The following is a 12265-nucleotide window of genomic DNA, read 5'->3' as shown; positions in this document are numbered from 1 at the left end:
GCAATTAAAAATCCCTTTTATGAATATCTTCCATCTGAAAATTCTTATCAAATAACATTGTAGAAGACGACAAGATCGAATATTCTCTTCCAAAATCGAATAATAAACATTCTTTTTTTTCTTTTAAATTTCAAAGTAATAATATCACTTAATCCAGCATCAAAAAGGGCCACACTTGTATCACTAAAATGGAGCACAAAGTACTCAAACAATGAACAGTGCTTTGTGCCTTCCAGAACCCGAATGTCCCAAACAAGTCTGTCTTGTTTTGTCCTTACACTTCTTAGCTCTTTATGTTGCACTTTCCACAAAAAAAATCCCATAAAATTTAGGCTAATAAAACTAAAAGAATCCTTAAAACAGTTCAAAGCCACAAAAGTTTTTTTGGCAGTTCTGTGTAAGCCTCCATGACTGTATCTGGGCATTTTTTTCATAGCTTGAAGTTAAATTAATAAAAAAATCCACCACCCACACCCCCCTCCCCCCCGGGCCTTCCCCCCACCCAATCCTTAAAATATTGCTTTAAGGAAAAAGGGGCCAAAATACAATGTTTGTTAAAGGCCCGCACTTTGTATAGAGCCAGAGGGACCAACTAAGAAAAGATCATTACTTCATTTCATCCAATGCTGATGAGCTGATCGGTGGCGGTGCAGAATTCAATAATAATGCAGACATTGGGTGAATTCTTGTGGTTTGGTGATTTTTGGTCTAAAAGCTGATGTGACATTGCCAAAAAAAAATGCACCACCCTCAAAAGAAAAGAGTAGAAACTGGGTAGGTGGGTGGAAGCCAGAAAGCTAAAGGAGGAATTCCTTTGTGTGTTTGTGTATGTGTGTGGTTGGAATGTTGTGGCTCACCCCTTTCTGAAAGAGGAAACAGGTTAATTGGGGGAATTAGGATTTTGTTGTTGTCAATTAGGTACTTGTCTTTTATTATTATAACTAATGAAATGAATTCCTTTGAATGTGACAACCCTCCATTGGAGGAACATGTGAGCTAGGTTTGAAAAGGACAGCTAGCTTTTGAAAGCCTAAGGCAGGGCCCAAAAATTCTAACAAGTAGGCATAAATATTTTTCTGCCCTATCCTTTATTTTGTTCTTGTAATTACTGATTAGTTAAAGCTCTAAGGTTTTGAATATTAGAATACTCATAAATTTTCAATAACTTCTCCTATTCTTTTGACTTTGACCTAAAAAAGGTGGAAAAAAAACAAAGGAAAAAACCTTTTGACGACACTGTAGAAATTGAGGTATCATCACTATGGGCTTTCTTTTTCTTCCTAGTAGTAGCTTCTAACACTCATTCCTAAACTCTTCCTAGCAAGTCAGATCAGCATCCAAAATGTTCTATTGTTGCAACCACCCGGAATGAAAAGTCACTTAGTTTTTTTATTTTTATTTTATGGTGCAAATTAAAAGAAAAAAATGCTTTGCCAATAGGCCATAGCACATATCTGATTAGACCATCAAATCTTTTCTTAGCTTAACCATCTAATCATCCACCTTTTCTTTTTCTTTCTCATTTAACAATTTTTTTTTTTCTTTTTGAGACTGAGTGAAAGAAAAAAGGACCACGTCAGGAACCAAACTGTGGGAATTAATTTGGCCAGCCCAAACATACCGCTCATTAATAATAGATACAAATGAGAAACAGCTTAGAGCCGCCCGCAACTCTGGGTCCGGGGGCTTGAGGGACAAATATAAGAAGAGATAACGAGGGACCCCTGGAGGGAGAAAAAGGGGGGCTTGTGATAATTATCCGACGTGGGTGGCGTTCTCAGTCCCTTTGGAGTGGCCCTTTTCTTTGTTGGTTGCCACATCGAAACCAGCCCTGAAACCCAATCAATGATTGTTACATGGAAGATTCAGCTCACACAGATTTGGAGGACTTTCAAAGTTTAAAAAAGTTTAAACTCATTCGATAATAAATAATAATAAAAGGACAGAACAAATTTTCTTTTTTCTCCTTGCAAGATTGGGAGAAACTTGTTTGTTGTTTTGTGGACTTTGTTATCTACCTGAAGAAAAAGGAGCAAAAGGGGTGAAATGGTAGAGCCTTTATAGTGGAATTGTTGATAGTCACTCGACCTGAATAAAAAAGATTTCGGCTCGTTTGGTCAGAGTCACGAGGTGGTGAATCTTTTTGAACATGATATGTCTCTGAACAATCAAATTTCTTTTTAATTTCGTAATATATATAAAATTTAATATTATTATTTGAAGCACAATGACAAAATTAACACTTGAATATGTCTCATCGCTGCTATGCATGAAATAGTTAAAAGTTTCCCTAAATAACCATATCTCTAAGATTGCCATTGGCTTGTAATTTTAAGCCAATAAATAAAAGCTGTTGACAGTGTTACAAATCTCATATTAATAAAAAATAATATAAATTTTTTATTTATAAATATGAATCTCCAATTACTTATCAAATATGCTTTTTGGATAACAATAATTATTATCAAACAAGTAAATGCATATCGAAGAAGATACTGAAGATCAAATTAAATTTTATCTTTTAATATATATTGATTTAGTTTTACACCTTTTTATATTATATTAATTTTATTTTTAAATTTCATACTCTATTCGCATAGAAGATGTACGTTAAATTCATAAAATAATTATAAATATTTATCTGCTCATTTGATACAATACAACTTTTATTGTTAAACAAAATACCAAAACAATAATATTCTCTATTGATATGATAATAATATGATATACTAAGGAAATAAATTGTTAAATTTAAGGATTCATTTTTTAAAATTCTAATAACATATAAAATATGTAAAAAGATATAAGCCTAATTAATTTTACATTAATGTAACTTTATTCTCTCTGTCTAGATACGTATATATAAGAAATGTAAATATCAAGAATATGGTTGTTATTGAGTAAATTACAAATGTCATTAAGTGGATAAAAAAATTGTGCAAATTTAACAAAAAAATTCTCAAAATGAAAAGCCATCCAATATGCACAATTACCTTTACAATGAACATAAATGGAACATGACAATTTCAGTTTCTTTGAATAATCTCTACAAAGGCATTTATTAATTGTTCAAGGAGAAGGAAACCAAACACCTTGGAAACCAAACACCCTGGAAACAAATAACTTTGGAATTAGATTCTAAGACGACAATATCAAATATAGTGGGAAAAAAAAGGGGATTGTTTTCATAATCAGACTTGAAGCCTGTTTGGTCTATTTTTTTTTTAATTTAAAAATTATTATGAAAAATAATAGTTTTTAAAATTAAGTTAAAGTTGTTTGATAATTTTTTTTATTAGTTATTTTTTATAAGTTATAATTTTTGTTCAAATTATTATAAAAAGTATTTTTAAAAAAAAGATAATATTATAATTATTTTTAATAAATGATGATATTTTTGAAATAAAAATAAAAATTTTCTTATACTTTTAAAAGAAAAGAAGAAAAAGTTCCTCATTGAAGTTTTTTTTTAATTTATTTTTTTAAATATTTTGTTATTAAAAAAAATTATTTTTTTAAAGAACTTCTCAAAAGATCATATTTGACTTGATTTTTACTTTTAAAAAGTAAATAAATTAAAAAAAAATTAAGTCAAACATGCACTTGATTCAAAAAGGTAAATAATTTTATCTAAAATTATTACAAGTGCTCTCACTTTTTTCCCTTTAATGCAAATATATCGTTGGATAGCTGTTTCCTAGCTTAAAATTAAAGAAAAAAAAGTCTAAATTATTAGACTAGGTGGTTTTAACTACTCCATGAATGATAACGACTTTAAAAACATTGTATGGGAAAACCATTAAATGCTTTCCTCTTTAATGTGAAAAACTAAAGAACCTTGCCAAATACAGAAAGACTCAATATAATTCAGTACGGTCATCATGTTATTTTTAGAAACATTGGTAATAAAAGACTCTCCCTGTTTCACTATTTTTAACTTCTAAAAATAGATTTTTTGGTAAAAATTTAAAACCTTAAAAATAGTAGCAATAAATTGAATTTATGTCGTGATTTTGCCCCTAGAAGAGAATACTCTCTCTGATTAGAATTGACTGCACTCGATAATATCATAAATCTATTTTACATCAAAAAGAGGAAAAAAAGGAAGAGCATATAGTAGTATCAGTTTAGGGAAAAGGCGTAGTACAACTTTATTCAGCCTAGGACAAGAACAAGCGCGTGAGAGAAACGCTCGCGAAGCCAAAAAAAAAAAATTGTTACGGGGCTTCTGAGCATTGTGAAACGTTGTCGTGTCGTCTCCCTGTGGTGCATTGCGCACCCCTCGAAACTTTTGAACTCCACGTTTCCTGCCCGCGGTTCCACCACCCCATGCACCTTACGCACCCGTGCTCTTTAATCTTGCTATGCTAACTTGCGCTCTCTCATCTGGGTGAGTGCCTTTCGAGTTTTCCACTGAAATGAGCTGAAACGGACCCTCTTTCTCTCTCTCTCTCTCCCCGTTCGTTCTCTAAATTTTTGACTCTTTTCACTGGTCACGTTTCTTCATTTCATGTATACTATTTTAATAATATTTTTAAAACTTTTTTCTTTTAATATACTTCAGTAAATTTAAGTGTCATTGCTTTTCCATTGTTTTTTTCCTCTGTAACGGTTTTTTAGAACAGTAGATCAGCGATTTTTCTCTCTTTTCTTCAATCTTCTTTCCATTTGCGAAATTCCGAGAATTCTTTCAACAAAGACAACGTGGAATCGGTTGAATTTTCTCTAATCCAAATCCAAATCCTTTTTCTTTTATTCTCTTTTTTGTTTCCTACTCATCAACATCCGCCATTCACTGCGTAGTCTCGGGAGATTGTAACAAAACAAAAATTCCAAATCCTCTAGCATTTTTTTCAAAAAAATTCTTTCCCTTTTTTTTTGGAATTTTGAATTTCCTTGAAGAAAAAGAAAATTGAGAACGGGGTGAAATGAAACATTTGGCGAGTTCGGAACGTACTTTGGTTTGCAACTCTTGATTTTTGTTGAAAACAGTTGAGTGATGGGCTGCGTCTACTCGAGAGCTTGCATCGGCGAGATTTGCGTGCCGAGAGATGCAAGAATCAAAGACCCGCAAAGCGCAAGGCCAAACGCGGCAGAGATTGCCGTTTTCTCACCCGCATCTTCGAACGAAGACGAAGAAACCAGAGACCAAATCCACTCTCAGTTAAGCATAAACCGACCCGGTGACCCGGAGCTTGGCATCACGCGCCTCTCGAGGGTTTCGGCTCAGTTCCTTCCGCCGGACGGCTCCCGAACCGTTAAAGTTCCGTCGGCCAATTACGAGCTTAAGTATTCTTACTTATCTCAAAGAGGTTATTATCCAGATGCTTTAGATAAAGCTAATCAAGACAGTTTTTGTATCCACACTCCGTTTGGAACCAATCCCGACGATCATTTCTTCGGCGTTTTCGACGGCCACGGTGAATTTGGAGCTCAATGTTCGCAATTCGTCAAGAGAAAATTATGCGAAAATTTATTAAGAAATAATAAATTCCACGTCGACGCCATCGAAGCTTGCCATGCCGCGTATTTGACGACGAACACACAGTTACAGGCCGATAATTTGGATGATAGCATGAGCGGGACGACGGCTATAACGGTTTTAGTTCGTGGTCGGACGATATACGTGGCGAATTCTGGTGATTCGAGAGCGGTTATAGCGGAAAAAAGAGGGAAAGACATTGTGGCCGTTGATTTGTCAATTGATCAGACACCGTTTCGAGTTGATGAGCTGGAGAGAGTGAAACTTTGTGGAGCGAGAGTGCTTACATTGGATCAAATTGAAGGGTTGAAGAATCCGGATGTGCAGTGTTGGGGAACGGAGGAAGGGGATGATGGTGATCCTCCGAGGCTTTGGGTGCCGAATGGAATGTATCCTGGGACGGCTTTTACGAGGAGTATTGGGGATTCGATTGCTGAGACAATTGGGGTTGTGGCGAATCCGGAGATTGTTGTGTTGGAGCTTACTGAAGATCATCCTTTCTTTGTGCTTGCTAGTGATGGGGTTTTCGAATTCCTTTCTAGTCAAACTGTGGTTGACATGGTAAGTAAGGGAATCTTTTGAATGTATGAAACGTTGATCATTAATAAATAAACTGAAGCTTAGCGTTATTGCTGCGGTTGCATCATTGGCACTAGTTGTATTGTTAGTTAGATTGCTTAATATTTGGTTGAATTGGGATGACAATTTTAGTAGTTGGCCTCCTGTTGTAACAGTTTGGAGTTGAAAAATTGATATTCATAAATTATACAAATCTGGAGAACACTTTATTGAAGTCGCTTCATGAATTTCTAGTTGTAAAAGGCTTACTATCTTATATTTCAAGTTTTTTTTTTCTGTATGTCTGATGATAATGGTATTTCTTAATTATTTTCATCATCTTATAATTGGGAATGTTTCATCTGTCATTAGCCTTACATGTACAATTTGCTGCCAAAGTTTATACTTTCCTTGTTCGTTTCTTTCTTTATTATTAATGGTCCTTAATATTTTCAGATTGCAAAATACAAGGATCCTCGTGATGCTTGTGCTGCAATTGTGGCTGAATCTTATCGACTTTGGCTTCAGTATGAAACCCGTACTGATGATATCACTGTGATTGTTGTGCATATTAATGGATTAGCTGGTGTAAGTGAGCAAGCTTTTTGCAACAGATTTATTTCTTGTCTTTGCATTGTTATTTGTTTCTCATTGGTTTTTCCCATCAGACTGTTGATGGTGAATCAGCTAAACCTGCTACTATTTTACGGCCTCCTGTTCCTCAAGTGTTAGAGGTGACAGGATCAGAATCTCCTTCAACCCTTAGCTGGAGCTCTAGGAACCACCGAGCAAGGCATGACTTATCACGTGCTCGTCTTCGTGCTATTGAGAGTTCATTGGAGAATGGGCAAGTCTGGGTTCCTCCACCTCCAGCACACAGGAAAACTTGGGAAGAAGAGGTAAGCCTTCTGTTATTTTTTATTACTTTTGCATACATAACAGGGTTTCCTCACAGAACCATGCTAAACTGATCTGTTTTTGTGTTACAGGCACATATAGAGCGGGCTTTGCATGACCATTTCCTCTTCAGAAAACTTACTGATTCGCAGTGTCATGTTTTGTTGGATTGCATGCAAAGAGTTGAGGTCCAACCAGGGGATATTGTGGTTAAACAGGTTAGTTATTCAATTTGCAGTTAATTTCATTTATTGCTTCTATTGCATGTAATGCTGATGTTGTTCTTGAACTGCATGAGCAACATGTTTTGAAATGGTTTTACTGCTTCATTACTGTCGTGTAATTTATGAATAACCCAAGCAAAGATGCCAGTGTAGTAGTGATGAGTAGCATAATTAATGCTTGAAGCACTTGCTAGCTACAAACCCCATGAATAAGGTGTGCAAGGTCCATAAATTTTTTCCTGCATATAAGCATGCTCTTTGGGTGGCTGGTTTTGGCTTCAGATTGAGGTTTTCTTTCACAAAGCTGATTAGTTCAACTACCTTGGCTTCACATGCAAGGAATGAAGGAGCTGATCTCTTAAATACAGTTCTAGATGGAGATTTGACATTACTACAATAGAAGTTGGGAACCTAATTGTTGTTATATTTTGCAGGGTGGTGAAGGTGACTGCTTTTATGTTGTTGGAAGTGGAGAATTTGAGGTCTTGGCAACTCAGGTTTGTTTGTTTTGTTCCCTATGACATTTGAACTTACCTTTCAGTTCAAATGTGTACATTGCTTGTTGGGGTTCAATGCTCAATCTAGTCATGTTCTAGTTCTCAGTTGTTGTTTTTATGTGTTATTAGTGAGTTCTTAGTTCATGATAAATGTTTATATTCAGTGAGATTTAAGTTTTTCACCAGAAACTATACTGGCAGGAAGATAAAAATGGAGAGGTGCCAAGGGTTTTGCAGCGGTATACAGCTGAGAAGTTATCATCATTTGGGGAGCTGGCACTGATGTGCGTTCTTTTTCCTTTCTCATCTCATAGTGAATTTAGAACTCTATAAATCTATTTTCTAAAGTTGACAAATTGTTTTTCTCAGTGAAAATTGAAATGTACATTTAAATACTGAAGTGAATTGATGCCAAGTAACAAACCAGAATTAGAATAACATGTTACCAACATTTATTTGGAGTAGCAACAAAGCACTAATTTGCTGAATTTTCTTAACACCCATCATTCATGATTTTGGAATATTTTGATTTTTTTAGATATTTTTGAAACCTGTTGGTTTCTTGGGAATTCGGATATTTTACCACTCTTTCTGGCTAAAAATGTGGTACAATTTACTTACCATGATAATTTTGATCTGTTCCTATAAAGGTACAATAAGCCTCTCCAAGCCTCTGTGCGTGCTGTGACAAGTGGAACTCTTTGGGCGCTAAAGCGAGAAGATTTTCGTGGAATTCTGATGTCTGAGTTTTCTAATTTGTCATCCTTGAAGTTGCTTCGCTCTGTGGATCTTCTATCAAGGTTGACAATCTTACAGCTGAGTCATGTTGCAGATTCTCTTTTTGAGGTGTCCTTCTCTAATGGGCAGGCCATAGTTAATAGGGTAGATGTTTCTCCTTCTAACATTATATTTCATTCTGTATTATTTTTTGTAGTGTATTTTTTGGGTTCACATTATTGTTTCTTATATTTCTCGTGTATCTGCAGAATGAGGGCCTCTCTGCATTGTACATTATCCAGAAGGGCCAAGTGAGGATTAATTTTGATGTGGATTTGTTAAGCAGTCCTAATGTCTGCAGCCTGAAGTCTGATAATCCCAAAGAGGACAAGGATCAACAGACTGGCAGAGAACTGTCTGTTGAAAAGATGGAAGGAAGCTATTTTGGGGAATGGACACTTCTTGGTGAACAGATGGGCTCTTTAAGTGCAGTTGCAGTGGGTAATGTCACATGTGCTGTTTTGACGAAGGAGAAGTTTGATTCAGTCGCTGGTCACTTGACAAAGCTTTCCCAGGATGATCAGAAGTATGTCTTGGTCTCATGCATTAATGTCACCTCCTTGTTTTTTTCTTTTTTCTCCTGTTAGGATGTGTTCCTTCTATAATTCACATGAAGCTTCCATTTTAGATTCTGCATGTAAGATTTTAGAGTTCTCTAACTGAATTACAATGTACTTTTTATTCTTTTTTTTTTCTAATTTGAATGTTTAATACTTTTATTGAGAATGATATTCTTGTTTTTGTTGCCATTTAGATCTAGAGACTATTCTCCAGATATGCCCAAAGATTCTGTCAAAGAAATTGATATGTCAACTCTTGCTAAAGTGAGCCTCTCTCAATTGGTAAGAAGTGCTTAGTTCTGCCTCTGCCTTTTAGTTAATCAGTGTTAGCTAAATATTATCTTCAAGAGACTTATATCTAAAACTCAGCTAATGTCATATGCAGGAGTGGAGAACTAGTTTATATTCCACCGACTGTAGTGAGATTGGGCTTGTATTCCTAAGAGACTCAGGTTGGTTCCTTCTTTAATGTATATATGTCTCTGTTTATTTTTACTTAGCAATGGTAATTTAAGAATAAGGGCTTTTCCTTCTTTAACAAATATAGGTGTAAAAGTTAAATAATATGTGATATGTCTATTGATTATGCACGCTTAGGAGAAGAAACATGCCAAGTCATGTCAGGTGATATGGTATTATAGGATAATAAGCTTGTTAGGTGCTATGTGATGATGTTAGGGAAGTTTGTTATGGAGAAAAAACTGATGAATTTTTCCTTTGTACAAAATGGATTGATTACCAGAAAATTTGCTTAGTTTGAAGAGGTTTTCAAAGCAGAAGGTTAAAAAACTAGGAAAAGAAGCACAAGTTTTAAAGGAGAAGGATCTGATGAAGAGTATGAGTTCTGCAGCTTGTATGCCGGAGGTGCTATGCACTTGTGCTGATCAAATGCATGCTGGAATTCTATTGAATACATGCCTTGCCTGCCCTTTGGCTTCAATACTTCACACCCCTCTAGATGAACAATCGGCACGGTTCTGTGCTGCCTCTGTCATAACTGCCTTAGAAGATCTACATGAGGTTGGATTTCTAGAAGCAGTCCTTTTCTTCGATTTCATTTCCCCAATTCTTTGTGCATCTGTTATTTATTTCAGTTTCGTCTTTCGACATCCATATTTCATTTGAATTTCAGAATGGTGTCCTTTACAGAGGTGTTTCTCCAGATGTTTTAATGTTGGACAAAACGGGCCATTTACAGGTTGGTACCATTTATGTTGTATTATACATTTCGTTCACATGTATAGTTAAACTGATATAATTTTATACATGAAAAAACGTTTCCCCTTTCTCTTACTCATGAAGGGTGCCAAATCACATGGAGTTAAGCTTAATTTTTTGTTTTGTTATGCTGCATTATAGCTAGTCGACTTCAGATTTGGGAAGAAGTTATCTAGTGAGAGAACATTTACAATTTGTGGAATGGCAGACTCTTTAGCACCAGAGATAGTTAAGGGCAAGGGCCATGGTCTTCCTGCCGACTGGTAAAAATGCATCTTAGTCTCCATTTGCTTGGTTTGTCATAAACCTCTTCATGTTTTATTTAGCATGTAAAGGAACATGATTGAATAATTTGAAATTGCAACTTTACCTGTTTTCACAAAGAAAGAAAATTTAATTTAACCATGATTGTTTAGTTTAGTTAGTGCAGTAGAAATGTCTTAATGCTAAGGGGATGTTTTTGTTGGCTTTCTGAAGGGTAAAGTTGAATTTGATAAAAGAAAAGGACTACTGTTAGTTCTTTTGCCTGCCACTTAATACACTGTGATTTTTCATATATTAGTTCTTGAAGTTTTTGATGTGGATTTTAAAGATGAATTTCCATCAAGGCAGACCTGAGAATATGGGTGGGTTGGGTCTTAATTTACTGTTTCTTACTGATGGGGTAAAGAAGGTTTAGGCAGTTTGATGTTGTGTTCTTTCTCTTTGCCCCTCTTCCATGACATTAGTCTTTTGAACTGTTTAACATGCAGGTGGGCACTAGGAGTCCTGATCTATTTCTTGCTGCAAGGTGAAATGCCGTTTGGATCTTGGAGAGAAAGCGAGCTTGATACATTTGCAAAGATTGCAAAAGGACAGTTTATTCTTTCACAAAATTTAAGCTCTGAAGTTGTTGATCTAATCACTAAGGTCTTTTTATTACCATTTCTTCTTCTTCTTAAATAGCTCACTGAAATCATAGAATCACTCACATGCTTGTGTTAATATCATTTTTCAGTTACTTGAAGTTGATGAAAATATAAGACTAGGAAGCCATGGTCCCACTTCTGTTAAAAGGCATCCGTGGTTTGATGGGGTTGACTGGGAAGGGATCAGAGACCGGAGTTTTCCTGTTCCTCACGAGTTAACTTCTCGTATAACTCAACATTTGGAAATTCATTCTGAGGATTGCCCTGTTGCTGTTGCTTCCCCACCTCAAGACATAGTAGAGCTAAATGCTCCAGAATGGCTTGATGAGTGGTAGAAGAATGATGTATATGGTTTTCTATCTTTCTACCTTTTGCAAACGCATTGCAAGTGAAGTTCCATTCTGTTTGGTGAGATTGACTACTCGAGTTTCGGAAACTGGAGCAGAGAAATCATTGCAGAAATTCAAGTGTAAAGTTGCAGGCCTTAGATTGCTCATGATTCTGTGATTTTTTTTTTGATGCCGTGAATTCAGAATAGCATGGGAAGAATATCTCAGTTAGGTGATAGTGCTCTGTTGCGAAATTAGCCATCTAACCAATTCAGTGGATAGCTCAGTTAATAGGTTTTTGATTCTAAAATCTTCAATTTTTTACATATTTCCCACTTTTGTAAATAGGTAAATATGTAAATGAGGGTTCCTTGGTACTTCAAGCTTTCCACGTTACTTTTGATGTGGCAGTAGATCGTTTAATTGATTGACTCTGGGCAGTTTGGGTCGATCGTAGATGTACGGCATATGGTATGTTGTTTAATAGCTAGTCTATGATTGACCTCTGTAATTCATATTGCAAAGTTATTCGACCATTTAGATTTCTGATCCCTTTTAATTATTTGAAATCCAGTTACTTCATGCAAAGCAATCCCCTCCTTCCCAAGAGAAAGGAAACGTCTCTATGGGAGGAAATTGTTGCGTTGGTGTTTTGTTTATTTAACCAAAAAGGCCTGCTTTTAATGAAGAAAAACCCAAAAAATCCAGGGTGTTTTCGATCCAGTCCTCCGGTAAGAATTGGGAAAGAAAGATTTGGTTTGAAGTCGAGGCTTGCCACGTATTGATCTTGTCGTGAAGGAAAGGAAAGTGAGTTG

At 35.6% G+C, this 12265-nt stretch overlaps 1 protein-coding gene across 1 annotated transcript; it reads left to right on the top strand.

Annotated features, from left to right (window-relative positions):
• The first annotated feature begins 4412 nt into the window (after positions 1–4412).
• LOC18588547 (protein phosphatase 2C and cyclic nucleotide-binding/kinase domain-containing protein) lies at positions 4413–12012 on the top strand. The gene is made up of 15 exons (XM_018127620.2): positions 4413–6043; positions 6497–6628; positions 6709–6939; positions 7030–7155; positions 7596–7658; positions 7860–7942; positions 8309–8540; positions 8645–8961; positions 9190–9277; positions 9381–9447; positions 9738–10015; positions 10128–10193; positions 10355–10476; positions 10966–11122; positions 11211–12012. Exons 1-15 carry the CDS (start codon positions 5000–5002, stop codon positions 11454–11456), a joined length of 3252 nt encoding a protein of 1083 aa, XP_017983109.2. The 5' UTR covers positions 4413–4999; the 3' UTR covers positions 11457–12012.
• Positions 12013–12265: the final 253 nt, after the last annotated feature.

The sequence above is a fragment of the Theobroma cacao genome, chromosome 9 (assembly GCF_053813885.1).
Source record: "Theobroma cacao isolate CCN51 chromosome 9, ASM5381388v1, whole genome shotgun sequence".
Classification (NCBI taxonomy): Eukaryota; Viridiplantae; Streptophyta; class Magnoliopsida; order Malvales; family Malvaceae; genus Theobroma; species Theobroma cacao.
This window is presented reverse-complemented; position numbering and strand designations above follow the sequence as displayed.